The following is a 22,314-nucleotide window of genomic DNA, read 5'->3' as shown; positions in this document are numbered from 1 at the left end:
TATATAGTCATGTTTGCCCATGCAGTGAAGTTAAATTAATGATGAGTGAAGAAAAGCTAGCTAGGTGTCATTTTCTCTTTTGATAGCCATTCCATAGTAATCAAATCACTAGGGATCCTGTAACCCACTAGCATTAAACTACTTTGGTGATCGTCTTTTTCTTTATCCTTTTTTCCTTTTCCATTTGTCAAGACAATTCTAAACTAATTGCCCTTAACTAATCTCATCGTACTAACTTTCGTGTACCATAGCATCCAGGAATATCACTATAGCCACCCACTGGATTACAAAATACCACACAGTTGTGGCTTGGATATCTCCTGATTTCGCTAGTATCTGCGGTCCCCTCTTGTTGTAATTGCAATATAGTAATTGCCACCATTATAATCACCAAAAAAATCCCGTGAGCCTTCTTTGGCTCAATCCATTCACATTAATTCCGATCGTGCGTCACTCTCTCAATAACTTCTGTAGCTGTTATTTTCAACTCATCGTTGGCTGATTATAACGTCAGATCTTTGTTTTTTTTTTTTTTTTTTTGGGGGTCTGGCTACTTTCTGAATCAAAATTGTGCACCTACATGAATGGGAACGAATTTTACAACTGTGTGCAGAGATATGTTATGGAAACTATACTTGGTGCATGGACATATTGGAAAGCTACATTATCTAGCTAGGAAGAAGTATCAGTAAAAAATTGCAGTGGCAGCTCAGTCTATGTATGCATGAGAAAATTACGTTAAGAAAGTTCAATCATCAAACACTACCCGCTTACATTACTTTCATTATCTACAAGCTGAATGTTGGAACTAAACCCAGTTTTTGATATGAACCATGACTAAAGTGAATGTCCGATTCACAGCAAACTATATTTTGTAGCCCAATTGTATGCTCTGATGTTAGGGCTTCCTTTCCAATCAACTTCCAAGTATAATATTGTGCAGGAAAGGGAAAGTAGTATAATGCAGAAGGAAATCTTAAATCACCAAAACAGACAATGAGGTTCCTCGAGCAAGTTACATAGAATGATAATAGAAATAGAAACAACACAAAATCTTCTTGCCCAATATTAAAAGAGAAGTAAAGAGAGAAAGAAAAAGAGACACATAACAACAAAGACTAACTAGGAAATAGAGGACTTATTAGCAAGAAAACACAACAATCAGTTAAGGAAGTGGAGGACATACAAAACCGGGGGGTGGGGTCAGCCCACAAGTTATTAGGACTTGAAGAGCCAGAGGAAGGAAAATGTTGAGGTTAAGGAGCTTAAGTCTGATGGTAGTACACAGACAAATAGCTGCTTCTAGCTCAAGCAACCCTTGAAGCACCGGACAACATACGTTCTCCACGGGATTCCCAATCCCAACATGGATTAATCCACCAAGCACATCCAAACAAAGCCCTAGCTTCAGCGCATTAATAGGGCAAGTAGCATTGCCTGGTGGGGACACACCTGGTGGTCCACCACCTCCTCCTCCGCCTCCGCCTCCGCCTCCGCCACCGCCACCTCCTCCTCCAGGAGGTGCAGGCGTGTAAGGTGGGTAGCCGCCTCCCGAGGGAGGCGGTGGCACAGTCACCGGAGGGTTTATTATTGGAGGACTTATAATAGGAGGAGTGATACCCGGAGGGTGCGTGATCGGCGGTGAGATTATCGGTGGAGGCTTAATGATAGGTGGAATAATACCGGGAGGGTTGTTGATCGGCGGTGAGATTATCGGTGGAGGCCTAATGATAGGTGGAACAACAACTGGAGGGTTAATTATGGGCGGTAAAACTTTTGGAGGTGGTCTGGTAGGTGGTGGACGGAGCGGAGGAGCTCTGGGAGGGTGTGGCCGCGGAGTTGATGGAGGATGAGGCCTTTTGGGAGGGTGTGGCTGCCTCGGAGTTTTAGGCGGACTAGGGCGGGTGTAAGGCGGGTGAGAAGGTGGACAGTCGCAGTCTTCCCAGGCATAAGCAGGTGGCAATGCAATCAGCATGAAAAACATGCAGATGAAGAACATAGCTGAAACCTTTGGCGAAGCCATGGCTTCGGGTTCCTAAAGGATCGCCTTATTCTTTCTTTCTTTCTTTCCTTGCTGAATGTTTTGTCTTGGGATAAGTTGTGATGATCCTAAGATTTTATAGCGCAAATTTATGTCGAACCCGTGAATGCATGAATAATTCTGTGGACTCAGAAATGATGAGGAGGAGAGTGCATTCCAGCTTTTTTGTACGTACAACACATAGCCATGGTTGGAAAGGGTTGTACTAGTACTATATGATGGAGGATTCCAAAGAGATGGAGTGAACTCTGATGATAGAAATAGAGAATTTGGAGGGTTGCTGGGCCTTCGCGAATTTCAATAGCTAATCCGTGACTGGCTGAATTGAATCCGTGATGGTGGAGGAGTCTCTTATTTCAGAATAAAGTCAGTTTTTGCACGGATTTTCAGGACAGCCCCGCTGGCTGGCTGGCAGGATGCTCTCCTATCCTGACTCTGCTTTTCTTGTTTTCTTGCTTCATTTCATCCTCTACCCTCTACTGCTGCTACTACTATATTTGCTTTACCCTATTTCTCATGGTGGAGGCCAATTCAGTAAATCATAGACCCCTCTCACCAAAGTTCTGCTTTTAGGACTATTGTTGGATTTATCTGGGATCGTGCTCTATTCCTTTTTTTTTTTTTGGGTAAAAATCGTGTCCTGGAAAATTATTATTGAGGGTGTGAGCTATCTTTCTGAAATTTGTATACATCAGAGCATGAGTTCTCCTGTATTTCCATTCCATTATAATAGACCAAGTTGGCCAGTTGCGTTAAGTGCAGAATTGAGGATTCTAGTCCCCTTGCGACCAGAAAATGGAGTTTCAATTGCATGGTCGCTGCCTGCTGCTCATATGTTAAAAAAAAAAGGTAATAAAGCTATATAAAAAAATCATCTCAATTTTGAAGTCAGGCGGAAGGGGGATACTGATAGCGTCTCTGACAATATTGTTGACAAAAAATTGTGTATTACATTATTGATTAAGTTCTATAATCCATGATTTGCCTTAAAGATGAAATGTCTTTCTATTTTAAAGGGATCATGCACGTATGATCTATATATCTACCGTCTGTATACAGGATTTCCGCTGAATCGGTCGTGTTTCAGTTGGATTGGCATCATGCGTGATGATTGATCTTCTATTAAAGAACATGAGGAAAAATATAAGAGGAAGAGAACATAGGGTTCTTTGATCTTAGAGAAAGATCGAGCAATTAAACAAATATCACTAAAAACTTAGTTTGCGGATTCATGCATTACTTCATCATGTGCTTATGCTCGTCTCTATATGAAACAGACAAATTTGATCCATTTGATGAAATAGCAGTCTACTGGCAGTGCAAGTGTTTTCTTCCCCCCATGACTAAAATAGTTCACACCCTTAACATTGAACAATAGTTTTTCATACAAATGCTTATTCTTCCTTAGAGGAATATTGGTATGGCTTTGGAGGTCACTTTTAAGTTTCATTTAAAAATTAAGGTTCGTTAAGAAATCCTTTGTTGCTCCACTGACTCACTTTAATCCAACGGTGTTTTGCTCACCCAAATAGAGAGGAAGAAAAATTCTACATCCGCTATTAAATTTACCATTGAACAGGTGAAAACCAGATTTTCTAAATTATCTGATGCATATAGGAGAAATTTTTATTCTAAATTGTGCGTAAAATACTATCTCAAGCAAAATAGAAGGGCTAGCCAAAACATATTAAAAAAATGTAGTGGAACTCCAAAATAGAAATGGGCTCATATGGAAATGGAAAAAATAGGGCCAGTATGGATATTGCCTACGTCTGTGAAAGTTACTGTTTACTTACTGGTTAGTGCGCATAAGAAGATAAATGTATCATGTTTTCAGGACTGGCCAACAACCGTTTTATTTGACCATATATTGTCTTGGACTGTAAACATGAATGACTTTCTCAATGTTTTCTTCTTTCTCAAACGAAGAATGACCTGAAATACCTGGAACTATCCTGAAAATGTGGTGGAAATTAGTCAATTTGAGTGTTATCTACTTGCATCGCATCATGTGGTTAGTGGTTACTTCTTCTGACAAAGAAGAAAGCATGAAATTGCAAGCAAGCAAATTTTCTAAATATAGGCACATTACATTCTTAGTGAAGTACAGTATTAAGTTTTGACCGCAGAAGATAGAGCGGCCATATGGACCGGGTATCCACAAGAAAACACCTAATTTCTTGTCTCTCTCCCTCTTTCTCTCCCCAGTACCAAAGGAACATCCAAAAAAACTAATTATTTTCTCTTCTATATCCCTCTCTTTCATGTAAATTTTTTGTGTCTGAGCATGTTTTCATCATTTGAATTGAATAACAACATGTTTTTGGTGTTGTAACATCCATAACCACGAAAGTAGCAGCCATGCAAATCAACAAAGTTGCCTACGTTCTCAAGTGTATAAAATTTTAAGAAATTGTGATTATTCAGAAGGATAGGTTGATAGTTTTGATACAACAAAGGAAACAATGGCGGACGAAGCAGCAACAACGGCAAACTCAACTGATGAGACAATTGTTTGTTATGCACCGACGATGATAACAACAAACGGTATCTGGCAGGGTGATAATCCACTGGACTATTCCCTACCACTCTTTATATTGCAATTAACGTTGGTTGTGGTTGTCACTCGTATTCTTGTTTACATCTTGAAACCCCTTCGCCAGCCCCGTGTGATCTCTGAAATTCTTGTAAGTAAGCTTCTTTAATTTTGTTTTTTTTTTTTTTGGGTCAAAATCATTTTGTTTCTAATGAAATTTTGGATCAACTTAGAAATGCAGTATACTCTAGATGATTGACATGGATCTGAAATTTGATCAATTACTGAATTGGTAGTTGATTGATTAGCTTGTTGGAACGAACAAAAACGAGCCAAACCTGTTTGCATAGACCTAAGTATTCGGTCCATCAAGGGTACCATTTGAACGTATGCGTCAATCAGATAATATCTCATAGCAATAGCAAATTCGAAAGAGTTGTAACATATGCATCACTTTCCACCTGTTGAACTTTTATGGAACTGAAAGTAAGATACTTATAAATCCAATTTTCTAACATGTTTCACTTTCTGCCAAAGTAAGGAAAAGGATTATAATCTATTGAACAGCTGTTCCACAGTTGAACTGCGTTATTGTCGTAATCTTAGTCCTACTTCCATCGACTGCTTCCACTACAACTTTGTTCATGTGTAAATATCATAAGACAGAGCTTTACAGTCATGCAATCCCAAGTAGCTACCTCTTTCTCTATTTTCTATAGGCAACTAAGCAGCTGCGTCCGTTTAACACTGATTAATTCGATTACTTAGTAATCTTTTGCTCATTAATTTTCAGGGTGGAATAATATTGGGTCCATCGGTACTAGGACAAAGCACTAAATTCGCAAATGCAGTTTTCCCCCTCAGAAGTGTGATGGTGCTCGAGACAATGGCAAATATAGGTCTTCTTTATTTCCTTTTCCTAGTTGGAGTAGAAATGGACCTCGCCGTGATCCGTCGTACTGGGAAAAAGGCCTTGGCAATTGCTGTCGCTGGCATGATACTACCTTTTCTTATTGGTACTTCATTCTCCCTTATGTTGCACCAGAAATCACAGTACATGAAGCAGGGCACTTTCATACTATTTCTTGGAGTTGCTCTTTCTGTTACTGCATTTCCAGTGCTTGCGAGAGTCCTAGCAGAGCTTAAACTTCTTAACACGGAGATAGGTAGAATCGCCATGTCGTCCGCCCTGGTGAACGACATGTGTGCATGGATTTTATTAGCTTTTGCAATTGCCCTGGCAGAGAATGCATCCGTGTCCTTAGCTTCCGTTTGGGTGATCCTGTCAAGTTCTGCTTTTGTGCTTTTCTGCATATTTGCAGTTAGGCCTCTTATTTCATGGATGATACGACGAACCCCAGAAGGTGAAACCATCAGTGATTTCTTCATATGCCTAATTCTTACTGGAGTGATGATATGTGGTTTTATTACTGATGCCCTTGGGACACATTCTGTTTTTGGAGCATTTGTGTTTGGCCTAATTATCCCAAATGGACCTGTCGGTTTAACGCTTATAGAAAGGCTAGAGGACTTCGTTTCAGGACTTCTGCTTCCTCTTTTCTTTGCTATTAGCGGGCTCAAGACAGAAATTAGTACAATCAAAGGAGTGGGAACATGGTGTATTCTCTTTCTGGTCATAGTTCTTTCTTGTGCTGGGAAAATTGCTGGCACACTTCTCGTCGCTCTCTACTACAAGATGCCATTTTATGAAGGTCTAACTCTTGGCTTTCTCATGAACACTAAGGGCCTCGTGGAAATAATCATCCTCAATGTTGGCAAAGACCAAAAGGTACTCTCTCTAGCTGATTACCACCTACATCGATTGAATTTGCATCTACATGCATACGTATCCCTACATCTTGATTGTTTCAAGCCTTTCATAACTTAGCGAATCAACACGTGGAACCCCTCTAATATAAGTACCAATGAAGTAATGTTAACTGTTCTTATTCCTTCATGACCTGATGCGAAAAACATAACACGTTGCTTGGCAGAATCAAAGTAAATGGTCGCCACTTTCTACAACTGAGAAATTATAGCACGGAAGCAATCGCGTTAGTCATTCTATCCTTTTTTAACGGTTCAATTAGGTTCTTGGACCAAGACGCCAGAGTTTATATCTGTAATTTTAAACTTATCTAGGATTCAAGGGATGAGAAAAGATAAAGTTCAATAGCCAAATTAGCAAATTTCTTGTTTCTGTCATTTGCGATGTTTTTGTAGCAAATTGCTTCTTAAACTGGTTACATACACCTGAGTGCAGGTCTTAGATGACCAGTCTTTTGCAATCATGGTAATTATATCAGTGGTTAAGACATCAATCATCATACCAATTGTTACACTAATTTACAAGCCAGCAAGAAAGTTTGCACCCTACAAGAAGAGAACAGTTCAGAGATCAAAACCAGACAGTGAGTTCCGAGTACTTGTATGCGTCCATACTCCTAGAAATGTCCCAACAATAATCAACCTCCTTGAGGCATCTCACCCAACCAAAAAATCTCCAATATGCATATATGTCCTGCACCTGGTTGAACTTTCAGGCCGTGCATCAGCAATGCTAATTGTCCACAACAGCCGAAAATCGGGCAGACCAGCCCTCAATCGAGCTCAAGCACAATCAGATCATATTATCAACGCATTCGAAAATTTTGAGCAGCATGCTGGCTGTGTTTCAGTCCAACCTCTGACAGCAATCTCTCCTTACTCCACGATGCATGAAGACATCTGCAATTTAGCGGAGGATAAAAGGGCTGCATTCATTATAATCCCTTTTCACAAGCAACAAACAGTTGATGGAGGGATGGAATCAACCAATCCAGCTTTTAGAACTATCAATCAGAATGTTTTAGTCAATGCACCTTGCTCAGTTGGTATTCTTGTTGACAGAGGCCTTAGCAGCTCCACAAGGTTAGCAGCAGGCCAGGTTTCTCACCATGTTGCCATACTATTCTTCGGTGGTCCGGATGATCGAGAAGCCTTGGCATATGCATGGAGGATGAGTGAGCATCCAGGGATTAATCTAACTGTGATGCGGTTTATTCCAGGGGAAGAAGCAGCTGAACCGTCATCCTCATCAGGGCGGAGAGGGGAAGCCAGTGCTCCTGGAATATTAACGGTGGTAACAGATGATGATAGAGAAAAACAACTAGATGAGGATTACATAAATCAGTTCAGGAGCAGAACAATGCATGATGATTCTATAGTTTACACGGAAAGAGTGGTGAGAAATGGTGAAGAAACGGTAGCAGCAATTAGATCTATAGACAGCATTCATGATTTATTCATCGTTGGACGAGGACAAGGCACGGTATCACCATTAACGGCGGGGCTTACTGATTGGAGTGAGTGCCCCGAACTTGGTGCGATAGGGGATTTATTAGCGTCATCAGATTTTGCTACCACGGTTTCGGTGCTGGTGGTGCAACAATATGTAGGGATGGGTGTACATGGGGATATGCTTGGAGTTCAAGATAGCCCAAATGAGCAGCCTGAGCATTTTATATACAATCATACGAGTCGACGGCCGCCACTGCCAAGAGGGCCGGAGTTGTTCCATTCACAACCTTGAAGACCATAAGAAGCGATGTGCATATGTCAATTCTTTATAATGTCATACCAGCACATTCCTCTCTTTTGTTTTTTTTTTCTTTTTCCCCTGTAAAGTGTATGTGACGTAGATCAAAATTTTGTCCAGGGATTCCTGCTAATTCGATGTTGTAAGACAGGAATCTAATTCCTCTAAGGTAGAAACCAGAACATGATAATTCTGATTAAAGAATGTGGAGCAGAAATTCAAATAACTTTTTGTGGAACACAAATTATTCATCTGAAGATGGAAAAGCAGTAGTGTATTTACTTGTCTGACAATTGGGATATAGGCCCATAAGAAAGGTGAGAAAATGTCGCATCCAACTAAACTAGAGTATTAAACTATTGCTTCGCCCTTTCTCAAAGACGTGAGACCAGAAAGGCAGTACAGTCACGTCTCCAAAGAAACCCATTCTCTTGGGGAGAGGCGTGGTTAGAAAAGGGGAATAACTTCGTGCCACTGAAGACAAGCGCAATTTTTCGATATGTTACGTTAGTTTATTCGAGGATTTAAAAAAAGGATAAATCAAAAGCAAGAACAATAGCGGAAGACAAAAATAGCATAACATCCTTTAAGATGGAAAAACAAAAGAAAAAAATCATGAGAAGGAAGGTTAGAACTTAGATGTTTCCTCCAAATCAAATAATCAACAAACAAGAAGCAATAGTCTTCCCCAAAAAATGGTAACAGAAATAAATAAAGGGAAGAACTTAAAAGAATTGGAAAACAGGAAGCAGCAGAAAAGTAATTGAGCTTGTTTTAATATCCGCATTGGAACCCAAATGGGACCTCTCTTTGGCAGTGCTTGCAGAGCAAGCTAAACTTAAGAGAAATGTCGTATATAAATCCCAAGACATTTCCTTTGAGGGCAGTGCACAGGCATAGAGCGGCTTCAAAATCATCAAGACCCTCAACCAGACTGCAGCAAGTTGGAGCTTCTGGTGGTGTTCCAACTTTACCATTGGTTACCAAAAAGTCCAACGGGTTGGCACATGTTCCAAACTTGAGAATGTCAATCGAGCAAGTTTCCTTGGGATAATAGTAATGAGGTGGTGGAGATGGTTTTGGGTAGTAAGGCTTGGGAGGACTGGTGTATCTGTAGTCTTCTGGGGGTGGAGCGGGGTTGTAAGTCTTTGGAGGACTGGTAGTGTAGCTATAATCCTTTGGTGGTGAAGGAGATATGGGGCTGTAAGGCTTGGGAGGACTAGTGTAGCTGTATTCATTTGGTGGTGGAGGCGATTTGGGGTGATCAGTCTTGGGGGGAGGACGGTTATAGCTATAGTCTTTTGGAGGTGGGGGAGTTTCTGGATAATAAGGCTTCGGAGGGGTACTAGTGTAGCTAGAGTCTTTTGGTGGGGGAGGGGGAAGGGGTGGGAGTGGGGGTGTTGGGCATGGGAGGTTATTAGAGCTTACAAAAGTGATGAAAAGGAGGTTGATTGTGATCAGAGCAATTGCAGTCGTTGCATGAGTTTTTGAAGCCATATTGGAGACACTCGGACCCTGGAAATTCTCAAAGATTGGTGAATGCTGATGGAAAATGGCAAAGAATTTCAGGCTTTTATAGATGAAACTTACATCATTTTTCCACTTTTTTTTTTCTTTCTGCATAACAAGTTCCATGTGGGAAGATCAAAACGAAATCCTATAGGATTTTGAACAAGCTGGCTTTACAAATTAAACATTAGCCCAGTTGTTCTTGAGTTTTTGGACATCTGCGTTACTTGCCTATTTTCTGTCAAACGAGGGAATCAAAATTAATGTTTTATAAACTGATTCGTCTTTTTCTCAAGTGGGCGATAACGGATTTTTCTCGAGGATCTATCCGAGATGAACGTGCAAGGTTTTACCATGTTGAGTCAACAATAATAATAATAATATCTATTTTATGGATCAACATCTTGCCCTTTTGATGCTCATGAGCTTCAAGAACAGTGTAAAGAATTGTACATTCAATCGGGGGGTTAGTATTTGCCAGTGCCACAGTAAGCAAATCAGAGCTGAAAATTCTTGCTCAGATGTACTTGGGGCTCTCAGAGTTATGCATAGTGTATATGTATAGATTATTACCAAAATCGCGGTCTGCGATTCGGCAGATCTTAAGGCTAATTGTTTGACTTCCTCGCACATGCTACATATATATATACTAGTTTTTGGCCCCCGCGCCCAGCGCGGGTAGCCCGTGACGAAGCCAGGGAGTTAAACTTAATTTTCAAATGATTGCTGTAATATGAAAGGGTATTACTACAATTAAAAGTCAAACAATATTAGAATAGCTCCAAGCGAACACAAATACTGAAGTGTTACCAGAGTTGAATCTTAAAGCTTGTATCATAATCACTTATCACTTGCCGCAGGCATGCTCTTCTTCCAGCTTATTTATCCACAAAAAAAAAAATCAAATCAGATAAGCTAGGTAAAGGAATTAAAAAAAAAATCCCTTGACAGGCGATAAAAGTAAGAATTCTTGTAAATGTTTTTCTAAAAAATAACTTGGATGAATATTTGGTGCAATATTAGTGCGACATTTAAGGATAACATTCCCTAAAGCAATAAATAAAAATTAAGGAGATTTGGTGTTTCCATAATGACAAAAAAGAGAAAAAATTATTTTTCTTCACATATTTTTAAAGCTTTGCAATTGTAACATTAGAAGAATTCAACGTAGATAGCCAAAAGAAGAAAGAATGCGTTAGATTTATTAGAAAACAAAGGAAAGTCGGTCCAAAAGAAAAGGGCACATTTTTGGGATTATAGTAAATCTTGCACTTGCTTATACAATATGCAAGCGTTTAATTGTTGAGCATATAAACCACAGAAAAAGAATTCTAAACATAGGATAAGAACTCAAGTCAATTTGTTTTCAAAGTTTCATTTGCAGTTTGTCTTAGAAGTGTTTGGATATGTTAATACTAATATAACTATGTTTTCAACCATGTTAATACTGTTTGTGCAAAGTATTTAAATAATTAAGAGAAATGTTAGCGCAAGCCCTCCTTTATGTTATTATACTTCATGAAATGCAGAAAGGTTTATGCTGGATTTGACAAAGTTGTGTTTTGAAAATGTAGATAACTTAGCAATACATATTTTAAGAGAGTCTGAGATTTACAATAACGGTTGAATAAGTTGAGATTTATAAGTCGTTTTAAGCTTAACAACTTAACAATGATATTCATCACATATATAATTAATTTGTAAGATTATCAAGAAATAATTTGCAAATTTCAATAATAGAAAGGCTACAAGTGAACATAAATACTAAAGTCACAACCTATTACCCTCAATCTTAGTAAGTATAGAACATGCTTTGTGCTCTCCGCAATATGCCTTGAACCACAAATTCGAACCATAGTTGAGGATTTAAAATAATTGTTTCTTTTTTATTTTTCTTTCAATTTATCTAATTTTTAATATTTATTTTAAGATTTAAAATAATTATTGATTCAAAACTATTTATGGAAGCAAAGATATGATTTTTATAAAATAATAAGCAAAAATTTTTTTTATTTTTTTTGATTGTTTCAGGGTTAATAAAATAAAAATATGTTTTTCTTTAATGCAACATGGCCTCAATAAGGACATTTTCGACATTAAGGGGGTTTTTGTTAAATGTTTGATCATTCAAAGGGTGAGACCGTTATTTGGACAAATTACAGGGATTAATTGGTAATATGATCAAACCTCAGGGGAGGTAAATGTAATTAACCCATAAGAGAATGATTGATGGGAAGATGAGCTGAAGAGTGAGACAACGACGAAGAAATGAGAGAAAAAATGGGCATTTTTTACTCCTGGGGCTCAACCCCATCGGGTAATCCCGATAAGGTAAAGGAAAAGAACAATAAAAGAGCACGAATATCGCAACGGATCTTCTGTCCCACACCCTGTGCCACTCTCTGTCCCACCTTTTATTATATTGATATTTCTCATACATGAACATCATGTTTTAGTTCTTTTTTGCTTCCTTATGATTCAATAACTATTAATTGAGTAATACACAAAATTTAACAAACTCAAAAAATCAAAATACATAAAAAATTAGATTTTTTATGAATTTTCTGCTGTATTTTTTAATTTTCTATTATATATTATTTTTTTGAAGGTGTTGTATTTATTTTTTACTTAATTAATAGTTATTGGATCATAAGGAAGCAAAAAAGAACTAAAACATGATGTTTATGAGTGAGAAATAGCAATATAATAAAAAGTGGGACAGAGAGTGGCACAGGGTGTGGGACAGAAGATCCGTTGCGCACAAATATGGTCAAAATTATAAGAAAGGCTAACCAAACATTAATAAACGGACACACAAGTCTCCAAATTTACGGGCAAAACCTGAACACCAAGGGCATTATAGAGAAAGAAAATGTAAAGTCAATATCAGAAAATTCAGGACCCACAAATTTGACTTTTATGCCACATTAGAAAGACCAAAATACCCCATGAAGTCATTTGAATTACTATCGAAATCGGCCCATGACTGCACTGTAGCAAATGGGCGTTACTCCTTTTATATATTTTAGATTAGATTAGATGTTAATAATTAATAATAATAAGGGAAAGACATTCTCGTAGGCTATTGTAAGCCATTGAGGGGAAAAGCTCCTGTGTTGACTTTTCCTTTCCTTGGTAGCAAATTGAAGTCCAGCCGCAATTGTGGACTTGTAAAGGAAACATTCTCGTAGGCTATTGCAAGCCATTGAGGGGAAAAGCTCCTGTGTTGACTTTTCCTTTCCTTGGTAGCAAATTGAAGTCCAGCCGCAATTGTGGACTTGTAAATCTTTCCTTTCCCGCAGCTTGGATCGAATTGGCAGAGAGCAACACATTAATAATTGGCAGAGAAAGACCAAAATACCCCATGAAGTCATCCGAATTACGCTGAAACCGGCCCATGCTGCACTGTAGAAAGTGGACGTTCCCCCTTTTATATATTTTAGATATATATATATATATATGTGAAATGTGTGTGTGTGTGTGTGTAGATTATTACCGAAAAAAATACGTGCAAAATCGTGGTCTGGGATTGGGCATACAAACAGCTAATTGTTTGACTTCCTCGCAATGCATATGCTAGTCTGCAAGATGGATGGAGTGCTGATGCACATGTTTTAGTGGATACCATAACTAAAGCTAAAGTGATTATCTAGTCTTGGCATGATATGATGTAATAATTGTGAGTTTATATTTTAAACCGCGTGGTTTAGGAGTCAAATTCTCTATAGGCCTATACCCATCTGTTGTAAATTTTGCAAAAGTTAATTATAGAAAGAAATCAAAATAAGCTAAAGCTCAAAAGTAGTGTAAACAGAGATAATCTCTTCGCAAATCACAACCTTGAAGGCCATTAAAATCAAAAAAAAAAAAAAGTGAAACTTATTTATTTGGGGAAGGTTTTGACAAATGATAATGATGATGATGATAATTCAAAAACTCCAGAAGATCAAATAATTAATATTTCATACAAGAGTGATTCTAATCACAGCAGAAGTTTCTTAATGTATGCATGCATTTTGGGATTCTGTACTATCCACATCCAGGGTATGCGCGTTTTGGAAGTGCAAAGGATTTCTAAGTTCTAAACATACGAGGAAGGGTTTCATTACTTGTATCAATATCGAAGACGTCATAAATCTGGTCCTGTTCAATGTGTTTATCGTCTAATTCATACTACCCAAAGGCGTAAAGTTTATAGTGCCTCCTTTCACGCCTTCATTAATCTTGGCATAAGAAGTGGAGTATCTTACATGTGCCTTCAAGGGATAAAGCATCACTTTAAAAGTTTCCTTTGGACGGAATCTCGGAGTATGACGCAGAATTGTGTAAAAGATTAGAAATATGAAAGCAAAGAAACCTGAAGTTTAGAATTCGAACCCTGATAACAACAGGGAGAAACCCAGCCCTATCTGGTCATGCTTGTTAACAGTTGTGAAGCAGTAAATCGTCCACACAAGCCAGATGACAGAAAACATATGAAAGGAGCCACAAATGGATTAAAACAGAATCAGTATTCAACTGTTTGCCAGAAAACGTTAGATACAGCAGGATTATTTCATACTATTGACTTAAAAAGGGACAATTAAACAAAACACCCATGAAATGCATTTGCACATTTAGGTTCAACAAGCTATCTAGGGTTCTTCACCAAGCTCCGCTCTGAGATTGTCATATGGATAGACCTTTGGCGTCTGGTCAAAACAAAAACAACAACAAATGAGTAATATTGCCCAATGGCAGATTAGTCAAGAGTGCAATTGGATTAATTGCACTTCAGTAACTTTGTAAACCATATACAATCAAGGTACAGTTCCCCCCTCAAGCCTCTCTACACACTTTAAACACACGTAAATAAATAAATAAGTAAAGCAATACAGATTAAGCACTTAACAATGTCCATATTGAAGGTTACAGGTTACACTGGGCCTCTTTAAGTGGCTGCCTGTCTTAGACAGACGGATCCATCATAATTTTTACACATAATGAAAGATTTTTTGGTTGTCAACCGCCCTTCATCAGTTTAGAGAAAAAGATGGTCACCTACTTGACGATTTGCATCTCACCAAAAGTGACATTCTCGTGCTTACCACACGTCAAGAATGGTCATCTAGAGCGGTACAGATTAAGCACATTAACAATACCTGTACAAAGGTTACAGGTTGCACTGGGCCTCTTTAAGCGCCCACCCTTTTGGACAGACAGAACCCATCAGAAATTTTACACCTAATGAAAAGTTTTTTTGGTCATCAAGTTCAGAGAAAACAATGTTCATCTTCTTGACAATTTGCTTCTCACCAAAAGTCACATTCTCGTGCTTACCACACGTCAAGAATGGTCATCTAGAGCGGTACAGATTAAGCACATTAACAATATCTGTACAAAGGTTACAGGTTGCACTGGGCCTCTTTAAGCGCCCACCCTTTTGGACAGACAGAACCCATCAGAAATTTTACACCTAATGAAAAGTTTTTTTGGTCATCAAGTTCAGAGAAAACAATGTTCATCTTCTTGACAATTTGCTTCTCACCAAAAGTCACATTCTCATGCTTACCACCCACCAAGAATGTGAACATCCTGGCATCATTTTGAGTGAGAAAAGAGCGAGGTCTCATTCAAAGATTTACTTGTTCTTTCAACTGCTGGAATGATGAACAAAATAATGACGCCTCCCCTATTAGAGAGAGATCAAGAGAGGGAACTGAAAGAAAGTATTCTTTTCACAAGTGAGTTTCCCCATTGTAAACCATTTTTATTTTCTAACAATTCAACAGAAGTCACCCAGAAATTACTGCAGGTACCAGGGTTTTTACTTTCATGAAAAGGAGGACGAGTGAAACAGTAATATTTTGTTAAAGGAACATGAAGATCCATCCCACGATTAAGCTTACAAACAATTAATATTAACAAAAGTCTGGCATTTGTATAAATGCGACAAATTTAATTCATCAGAAAGTGCAGAGTTGGTGACTTCCATATAATAATAGTAACAACCATGTGCATAAAAGGAAGAACATGCCCCCAAAAAAGAAATCTTATAATAGTGAAGGCCAGAAGACTTCAGTCCTTCATCTAACAAGTTATCTAACAAGTTAGACACCTTGAAATATTCATCTTTTGCCACAGGTAGCGTTTTTCAGCATTTCTTGAATAGGTGATTTCATACCATGTAGATACAAAAAAAATGAAAGTCATGCAAGGCTTTTCTACCATAAGATAGTGCAGACAGCCTAGTACAGGCACCTTTAGCAATCAGGACACCCTGCTTTGTACTAAACTATAATCCAAGATGGTTTTCCGAGTTGAAAACTCTCACACTCTTTTCTAGAAGATCACCCTGACTTATATTGTCAATCCATCCATGTCATACATTATATCTCACATAAGCCTGGACTCCCATCCAGTACCTTATCACCGAAAAAGAATTTAAAAAAATAAATTCTCAGCTTCCAATTGCAAAAATCTCAGGCTTTAAGTTAGTAAAAAAACAGGAATAATGTAATACCCAAAACTATTCCGACTTCAAAACTTCTTCGAAAAGAAGATCACACTCAACTCAATCATCATAAGATCCAATTCCACACATGCACGATCAAAGAAAAGAAAGAGGAAACGATGCACATTAAGGTGTATCTTTCGTGAGAAACATTTCAGCACACTATATTATCGGAGACTCTACAGTGCCACCTGGTACCACATTGTTACTTCAATATATTAACCAGTTAGATAAACATTATTAAACCAATTGCATAGTTAAATTCAACTAATGGATAAACATATTGAATGAATGGAATAGATATATTGAACTACCGGTATAATGGCTAACAGCAATGGAGCATCACAGCATTTTACATTGCAACACAGCTTATCAGAATCGAAAACGGTTAAAGAGGGGTCATAAGTTGTGGACTTACATATGGGATTTTTGAAGCTTTGTCATTCCAAACAGCTAACAGTCCAAGGCTCGCGAAAAACCCTAATCCTCCACACATCCAAGCCAATGCTTCATACTGAAACAAAATAATTATGATCACCCAATTGAATAACCAACAAATCTCAAAACCCTAGAATTTCCAACTTTAATTCCCAAAATAGAAAACCCAAACTATGACTCATACACTTCCACAGAAAATAATGAAACGATCTAACCTTTCCAACTGTTTCAGCAATTCGATCAACACAAGGTTCCGGAAATGGAGTTCCGTTGTCCCATACCAGCTCATCATTCACCGGAAGCTGAGAAAAGAAACGGAAATGTAAAAATTAAGCAATTGGAAAATGGAAGATAGGGTCTATCAGGAAGAGTTGAGAAGGGAAAGCTAATTACAGGTTTGTCTGGGACGATATGTTTGCCAACAGGGAGGCCCATGCCAGAGCGGAGGCGAAGGGATGAGCCAACGGAGCGGGCGACGACGCCATTGCCGCCCATGATGCGGGATGCCATGTGACTCAGTCTGCCAGCCATTTTCGCCGGATCGGTGTCTTTCCGACTGCTAGTTTCACCAGTCTATTATTAACTCCCAAAAAAAAAAGTTTTTTGGATTTTGAGAAAATTACTGGAAGTGTTGACTGTCGAGCAACGAGGCTAGAGTTGCTACTTTTGCCAGTGAAGCCAAAGACAACACCGCCAAACGATGTCGTTTGGTCAAGGACAAATGAAAAAGGTGTGGTATTGTTCACAAATTTTTCCCAGAATTATGAAAAATGCATAGGAGTAATGGGAGTTTTCTTTTTAAAGATTTTTTTTTAAGTAGGAGGTTGAAAGCAGAATCTGTTATTTGCAACTCCTTCTATTTTACCATTGAACCCAGCCCAACCCTCCCCAAATTCTAGGAGTTGATCTCTAGTAAAGTTTCCTCCGAGGTAGAACATTTGCGAAATTTCTTTTGTACAACCTTTTAAATTGATTATGTTTTATTGGGAGGAAAAAAAAAAGAAAAAGAAGTCATTACGTCATTTATTATTGAAAAGAATATGATTTTTAGTAAACTTTGATGCTAGAGTTGTTGAGTTTGCACCTTTTGCACCTTTACCTTTTACATTAGATAATAGTAAAGGTGAAAAAGTTGTGAACTCGGCAATTATATTGAATTAAGTTTATGAAAAGGTAGAGAAATTTTTGAAGCTTTAAGGGTTTCTTATATGGGATAATTTCAAAAACCTTCCTTGAAGTTTCTAACTATTTCATTGACCTCCCTTCAAGTATTAAAAATTGCACTAACCTCTCTTGAAGTTAATTATCTTATAACATTTAGACCCAATTGATAATTAAAATGTGATATTATGAGGGAGAAAATAACATGATTCCATCATTTCTCCTAATCTACATTATTTAATTAATTTAATACAAATCCACACATTAAAGAAAAACACTAAAATTTGCTATTTATCATTGGGGATCAAATCACATATAGCACCAAAAAATAATATATCATTTTATATTTTTCACTTAATACAATATTTAAATTACTCTTTTCAATTACTTAGTCAATGTTAAACATGATCAACAATAAATAATTCAAAAATTTGCAATCAAAATATTACAGAGAACAAACTCTAATATCATAAATATTCTTGTCAACATATTAAGATTAGTTGTCGAGATTTTTATAGTATTAAAATCCACTCATTATAATATTTTGGTCACATATTTTTAATTATTTGTTATTGATCATGTTTGATAATAGGTTTCTAATTGAAAAGAGTAATTTAGATCTTACATTAAATAAAATATATAAAATAATATACTATTTTTGATACCCTATGCAATTTAATTCTTGATAATAAACAGCAAATTATAGTGTTTTCTTTACTGTTTGGTTGGGTATTAAATTAATTAAACAATTTAGTAAATTAAGGGCCATAGTGGAATCATATTATCTTCTCTTTCTTAATATTACTTTTTAATTGTTGGTTGGACCGAGATATTACAAGATAGTTGAAAACCTTAGGGGAGGTTTCTGAATTATCCCTTCTTATATTGGTCTTTTGTTTGGAAGTAGATATGTTTCATTTGTTGTATCTGATGAATAAATGTGCTACCATTAATATAATTTTTCAAATCTTTGAAATGGTGACTGTTTTTTTTTTTATTTAAATATGAAGTTATAGTATGGTGTAAGGTTGTACAATGATCAAATAACCTTGATTTGGGTTTATAAATAGTTAATCATTTGATACTTTATTTCCCCATCAGGATTCTCACATTTTTCTCAGGTTGTTAATTGTTTCAAATTTTCAGGTTTCTCTCGTCACATACAGCACAAAGCTTTTTCAGTCTTTAAATTTCTAAATTACCAATTGTATGAGTTGTTTATAAATATATTTTCTTTCTTTCGTTTTACTTAAATGACAAAGGATTAATGCAAGGTGGGATCTCGGCAAAAAGTAAAGGATTAATTAATTGAATAAACCAGTGTATACACGAGTAAATCTAGATGCACGTCACATATACAAAATTTGATGTTTAAATTCAAATTCAAATGATGTGGCATTATCCAATCTCGTGTAGTAAAGATTAATCCTAATTACATTTACCTTCTTTGGGGTTTGCTAAAATTATAAACTATACCTTGAGGTTTGGCCGTATTACAATAATGTCTTCATAACAAGTACACCCCTACTGGTACTACTTTAATCATTGACTGTTAAACATCTAATGAAGTTAGCTTAAAACATTTTCAAAAGCCCCAAATTACCCCCGGGCTCTAACGTGACTTCTTCATCTTCCTCATCCCCTAAAGATCAGCCACAATGGGATGGCTCCACAAATTTCAGCAACTTTTATATTTCTGAGGAAAATAGTTTTCCATCATCTTTTCTTAATCTTAGTCCGTAGGGATATTCTATTTCAGACTTGGCACTCTTTCATCCCTTTATTATTGAACATTAGTTTAGTATTTTGTACAGAAGCCTTTTCGTCATTTCATGGATTCTATTCCATGAGTTTAAACGTCGTTACTAACAAGAGGGTACGTAATTATTATTTGGCCAAACCTTAAGCTTTAATTTGTAATTTGGTAAAACTATAAGGGAGGTCAATATAATTAATCCGAAAATAAATAAACACGGGTAAGCTTAGGAGTCTCAAGTTTCAAAAAAAAAAAATTTAAAAAAAACCATACTATTTCTTAGCTATTACACTATAATAATCATGTCCCTCTCATCTTCAGCTTTAAGCATCAATTTTAACTTAGTTTCATAATAAACACTGAATTTGCAATTAGTAGAGAATAGAGATATTTCGAATGAATTTCCGAACTGTTGACAATAACAACACAACCAAAAGAAGAAATATGACAAATACTACTATCTCATGAAACCGCAAAAGAGAAACCAGAAACTAAAAAAATTACGAAAATAAAGATTAGTGGTATGAGAACCTAGAAAGCAACTTGAAAAGTCCAAAAAATTCCCCATGCAGAATCTGATCTCATGAAACCAAATGCCAGTTAACTTGGAAGTTTGAATTAAAGGTCCTCGATATCCAATTGGCTCTGCGCCTCCAAAATCGTAGTAGCAGAGTTCCTGAGTTGCCGTGCTTCATAGTCCGTCAACTCCACATTGGCCACACCCATGACTCCAGTCCGACCAAGTTGAGCAGGCAAGCTCAGAAAAACATGTCCACCATCAATTCCATATAGGCCTGTAGCAAGAACCGAGACAGGATGAATCCTTCTCTGATCCCTCAGGAGGGATCGAGCCAAGTTAGCCACTGAGTAGCCAATTGCCCAAGAAGTGTAACCCTTAAGATCAATTACTTCATATGCACTCTCCACAACTTCTTTCCGAATGTTTTCGAGAGTTTCTTTCTCGTACGCAATTTTCTGCCTGTCTAAATAGCTAAGCACCGGCACTCCTCCCACGGTTATGCTTGACCAAAGCGCCACTGAACTATCTCCATGCTCCCCAACAATGTATGCCTAGTGATAATAATTTTCATATATACAGGGAAAAGTAAATCAAATACCGTATGCAATAAATATATATATATGTATATATATTAGCCATTTATAACAGCATTACCGAAAAGTGATCTCGTTCTCGAGCCAGATTATTGACAATTTATAAACAAAACTGTAAAAGTTAAAGAGGCAAACTACAATTAAAGAACATATTCCTGCACTATCAGGTTTAATCAACTTAGTACTAGTACTGTAACTAAACTTGCCTGCACGTCCTGAGCATTGACGTCGAGATGATCAGCAAGCAAAAACCGGAACCTAGAAGAATCCAAGTTCGTTCCAGATCCAATAACTCGATTTGGATGAAAACCGGAAAGTTTCCAGGCCACGTAGGTCAAAGCATCTACGGGATTGGACACGATCAGGAGTATAGAATCCGGAGAATACTTGGCCAACGGAGGAATGATATTTTTAAACAAGACCAGATTCCTCTGGATAAGATTCAGCCTACTCTCGCCCGGGATCTGCCGGGCACCTGCTGTGACAATGCAAAGATCCGACCCTGCCGTGATTGAGTAGTCCAGGGAAGCATGGATTTTGGTCCTTGGTAAGAAAGCAGCCGCGTGTTGGAGGTCAAGCATTTCTCCGCGGAGCTTGTCGGGCTGGGCGTCAACGAGGGCTAGCTCATCGGCAAGGTCTTGGGTGAGGATGGTTTGAGCTATGGCCATGCCGACGTTTCCAGCACCGATGACCGAGATTTTGGTGTGCCTTTTTGTGGGTGAAGGTGGAGCGGAATTGAGAATGGGTTTGAAGAAGGCTTTGGAGATGTCTAGGCCACCCGGGCCTAATGTGGAAGATGATTCAGCCTTTTTCATTGTGCGTGATATGAGTGTGTGTGAAGTAAAGAGTTTTTTGTTTGCGAGGGAGGAGAGGGTTTAGATGGTGGTGGGGTGGCAGTGTTGCAGTTATTTATAGGAAGGCGTTGGATTGGAGGAGGGGAAAAGACTGATGAAACTGGAAATTGAGGGCGTGGAGAAGAAGACTAAGAAGAAAGGAAACTGGAAGAAGGTTCGTTCATTCGTTGGTAGTTGGTAGTTGGTATTTTGGCATTTTCAACGGTCAACGGTTTCGTGGAAACTAGATTGGAGGGAGTGAATGATCACCTAAGGGCGCATGAAAAAACTCATCAATAAGCTGCAGCTTGTATCAAATTGCAATAGTATTGATCATTAGGGGGGAGTTCTTTTTCTTTTTTGCCTTTTCCCGTGGTTTTGCACAAAGGAAATGATGAATTTTGACATGAAAGATCCCGCTGATCTCTTTTACTAAGATTTGTAAGTAGGATTTAATCACATTTTAGCTAGAAAGATTTTGAAACGTTAGCTGATGAATTTCTTTTTATTTTCCCTCCCCCCCAAACCCCTTCTTTTTCCCCTTCATTAGGTACAAATGGAAAGGATACAGACTAAAGTCTTGTTCCATGGATCTCAAAAAGAATTTGTAAACGACTCGATATTTGATGAGATCTTTTCTGAATTACGGTTGAGATTAATTTTGCATTTTGACAAAATGTGTGTGTATATATATATATATATATATATATATATATATATGATAAAATCTCAACTATCCCAATGAGTTTAAGGGAAATGCTTATCACTTTACTTTTCTAGCATAATCGATCGAGGTGCAATCCTTTTTCCCTATTTCATCACCATGAAAATAAACTGGGTGACCACTATTGTTTTTT

The 22,314-nt window shown here is 37.6% G+C and overlaps 4 protein-coding genes across 4 annotated transcripts; 1 reads left to right on the top strand and 3 right to left on the bottom strand.

Annotated features, from left to right (window-relative positions):
* Nucleotides 1–959: 959 nt before the first annotated feature.
* Nucleotides 960–2,535, bottom strand: LOC140012905 (uncharacterized). The gene has a single exon (XM_072061436.1). It carries the CDS (start codon nucleotides 2,021–2,023, stop codon nucleotides 1,166–1,168), a length of 858 nt encoding a protein of 285 aa, XP_071917537.1. The 5' UTR covers nucleotides 2,024–2,535; the 3' UTR covers nucleotides 960–1,165.
* A 1,649-nt stretch (nucleotides 2,536–4,184) lies between these two features.
* On the top strand, nucleotides 4,185–8,411 carry LOC113703291 (cation/H(+) antiporter 15). The gene is made up of 3 exons (XM_027224602.2): nucleotides 4,185–4,728; nucleotides 5,371–6,366; nucleotides 6,841–8,411. Exons 1-3 carry the CDS (start codon nucleotides 4,507–4,509, stop codon nucleotides 8,146–8,148), a joined length of 2,526 nt encoding a protein of 841 aa, XP_027080403.2. The 5' UTR covers nucleotides 4,185–4,506; the 3' UTR covers nucleotides 8,149–8,411.
* A 5,726-nt stretch (nucleotides 8,412–14,137) lies between these two features.
* On the bottom strand, nucleotides 14,138–17,244 carry LOC113702674 (NADH dehydrogenase [ubiquinone] 1 beta subcomplex subunit 8, mitochondrial). Its single transcript, XM_027223792.2, has 4 exons — nucleotides 16,988–17,244; nucleotides 16,810–16,896; nucleotides 16,575–16,670; nucleotides 14,138–14,354 (listed from the first exon to the last, which is right to left on the bottom strand). The coding sequence occupies exons 1-4, from the start codon at nucleotides 17,123–17,125 to the stop codon at nucleotides 14,298–14,300; spliced, it is 378 nt and encodes a 125-aa protein (XP_027079593.1). The 5' UTR covers nucleotides 17,126–17,244; the 3' UTR covers nucleotides 14,138–14,297.
* A 2,655-nt stretch (nucleotides 17,245–19,899) lies between these two features.
* On the bottom strand, nucleotides 19,900–21,651 carry LOC113703550 (L-lactate dehydrogenase B). The gene is made up of 2 exons (XM_027224949.2): nucleotides 20,831–21,651; nucleotides 19,900–20,582 (listed from the first exon to the last, which is right to left on the bottom strand). Exons 1-2 carry the CDS (start codon nucleotides 21,437–21,439, stop codon nucleotides 20,130–20,132), a joined length of 1,062 nt encoding a protein of 353 aa, XP_027080750.1. The 5' UTR covers nucleotides 21,440–21,651; the 3' UTR covers nucleotides 19,900–20,129.
* Nucleotides 21,652–22,314: the final 663 nt, after the last annotated feature.

The sequence above is a fragment of the Coffea arabica genome, chromosome 8e, assembly GCF_036785885.1.
Source record: "Coffea arabica cultivar ET-39 chromosome 8e, Coffea Arabica ET-39 HiFi, whole genome shotgun sequence".
Lineage (NCBI taxonomy): Eukaryota > Viridiplantae > Streptophyta > Magnoliopsida > Gentianales > Rubiaceae > Coffea > Coffea arabica.
Note: the sequence above shows the minus strand (reverse complement) of the source record. Positions and strands in the feature narration are given on the sequence as shown.

Excerpts from the sequence above, each read along its gene's own strand:
- LOC113703550 (XM_027224949.2), bottom strand. The coding sequence starts at position 21,439 with ATGAAAAAGGCTGAATCATCTTCCACATTAGGCCCGGGTGGCCTAGAC. Across the intron at positions 20,583-20,830 it reads TCAATGCTCAGGACGTGCAG|GCATACATTGTTGGGGAGCA; the intron begins GCAAGTTTAGTT and ends TATTATCACTAG.
- LOC113703291 (XM_027224602.2), top strand. The coding sequence starts at position 4,507 with ATGGCGGACGAAGCAGCAACAACGGCAAACTCAACTGATGAGACAATT. Across the intron at positions 4,729-5,370 it reads GTGTGATCTCTGAAATTCTT|GGTGGAATAATATTGGGTCC; the intron begins GTAAGTAAGCTT and ends ATTAATTTTCAG. Across the intron at positions 6,367-6,840 it reads ATGTTGGCAAAGACCAAAAG|GTCTTAGATGACCAGTCTTT; the intron begins GTACTCTCTCTA and ends ACCTGAGTGCAG.
- LOC113702674 (XM_027223792.2), bottom strand. The coding sequence starts at position 17,125 with ATGGCTGGCAGACTGAGTCACATGGCATCCCGCATCATGGGCGGCAAT. Across the intron at positions 16,671-16,809 it reads TTGCTGAAACAGTTGGAAAG|TATGAAGCATTGGCTTGGAT; the intron begins GTTAGATCGTTT and ends ATTTTGTTTCAG. Across the intron at positions 14,355-16,574 it reads AAGCTTCAAAAATCCCATAT|ACGCCAAAGGTCTATCCATA; the intron begins GTAAGTCCACAA and ends TGTTTTGACCAG.
- LOC140012905 (XM_072061436.1), bottom strand. The coding sequence starts at position 2,023 with ATGGCTTCGCCAAAGGTTTCAGCTATGTTCTTCATCTGCATGTTTTTC.